Source organism: Frankliniella occidentalis, unplaced genomic scaffold (genome assembly GCF_000697945.3).
Source record: "Frankliniella occidentalis isolate FOCC.00 unplaced genomic scaffold, Focc_3.1 Scaffold214, whole genome shotgun sequence".
Taxonomy (NCBI): domain Eukaryota; kingdom Metazoa; phylum Arthropoda; class Insecta; order Thysanoptera; family Thripidae; genus Frankliniella; species Frankliniella occidentalis.
The window spans coordinates 284753-286349 of NW_026267340.1; the positions used below are offsets into that span (position 1 = coordinate 284753).

Here is a 1597-nt window from a genome sequence, read left to right on the forward strand (position 1 = left end):
TCGGCATGGGACAGCGCAGCGCCAGCCTCAAGTTCGAGAGCAAGCGCGGGGAGAAGATCAGCTACCTCCTCATCGTCTGGGGCAAATAGGCGACGCCAATCTAGCAAATAACTCATGTTTCCTAGAACTGAAAACGGAAAAAAAACATCCATGTACGTGATTTCCAAAAATTCTTATTTATGTTTCGAACACGCCAAAAAAGAACACATGTAAACGGGGAGAAGATCAGGAGTGCAGGGACACGTCCAATATGGAGCAGGTGGCTATTTGTCTGCGTACACTTGACATGGGCACGTAACAAGCAGCCGAATACTTCATAGGCCTGTACGCGACCAGTAGCACTCGACGGGACAGGCATTGAAAGACATACTTTTAGACGTCCTTAAACGCCTTTCCCTTCACGTTTCGAATCTATCCGTCCAATGCTTCGACGGGGCGTCTAACACGAAACGGGAATTTGAAGGCGTGCAAGCGAGGCTCAAAGGGATGCAGCCTCTCGCCCTCTTTGTCTACTGCTTCGACCATTCGCTGAACCTACCTCTGCAGGACACCATGAAGGGGTTACCCGGCGCCCGTGAAGCACTTCAGTGGATCCACGATGTCAGCGTGATAGGGTGATTCTCAGAATACGGGCCGTTTAGATTCCGCGGCCCGTCACAACTATGTGGTATGGTTTTAAAAGGTTTTTATGCCATCTAGATACTCGAAAGCACTAATACTACCTGGTGCAACACTAAAAACCTAAGAATACTGCAACAGCAGGTGACTAGAGCAGTTTAAATGGTCAAAATGTGAACTCCAGTACGTTCCTTATGTCTGAGTTCATGCGGACTTTGCCAAATTCCGGACAATTTTAAGGGAATAGTCGTCTAAGGCACATTGCATTTCTGGAGTGACATATCCGGGGAACGCAAGGAATGAATTTCGATGTGGAAATATTTTTCTATATTTCGTCCGGAGACGACAAAGTCGTTCTCACTAACTTTTTCAAAAAGTAACAGAGTTCACAATGTTTCCACTGACGTCCAACTGGGCAGAGGTAGAGTAACAATACTACGCCCACAGTACTACTCTGTGGGCACTATTAATGTTCCCCGAAGCAATCAGCAGAGCTCCTACTTCGTCATCGTAAAAAACTGTCTTCAAATTCGAAAGTTGGCTTCTACGCTTTTGCAGTGTGAATACCGTGTCGCCTCCACACAGGCACGATTGCGTCATATCAAATCCCCCTTTCTATGGAAAGGAAGGTTTTGATGTGCTGCTTCTTTTATGGCTAAGCAGATCCTTGCATCTGCAACCCCGGATTAGTAATGCTTCAATTAGTACCTTTTGACTTGTGCACTCCGTATCCCCTTTTTTAGGTCTGACCTTTGTTTAAAAACTTTTAGTTACAGGCAACGCGTTGTAATGACCTAATGAGGAAATATGTGGGTTAATTTAGAACTGTACATTATGAGGTTGGGCATCTGTGGAGCAGTGTCAGTGGGGCGAAAAACAAGTTATTTATTGCAATGTTCTAGTCATACTAAAACGCATAAAATGGGGATGACTGGATGTGAAATATGTGTACAACACACTTGTGGAGCAAACAAAAGAC

At 45.3% G+C, this 1597-nt stretch overlaps 2 protein-coding genes across 2 annotated transcripts in view; both read left to right on the plus strand.

Moving 5' to 3' along the window:
- The window catches only part of LOC127750578 (uncharacterized protein K02A2.6-like), a 4541-nt gene extending 3174 nt beyond the window's left edge, over positions 1 to 1367 (plus strand). The window contains exon 4 of the mRNA XM_052272615.1: positions 1362 to 1367. Coding sequence (XP_052128575.1) covers positions 1362 to 1367 — 6 coding nt within the window. The remainder of the gene's footprint in view (positions 1 to 1361) is intronic.
- The window catches only part of LOC113215607 (uncharacterized), a 21672-nt gene extending 20081 nt beyond the window's left edge, over positions 1 to 1591 (plus strand). Inside the window, exon 3 of the transcript XR_008011757.1 lies at positions 683 to 1591. The gene's annotated coding sequence lies outside the window, so the exon portion shown is untranslated. The remainder of the gene's footprint in view (positions 1 to 682) is intronic.
- The last annotated feature ends 6 nt before the right edge of the window (positions 1592 to 1597 follow it).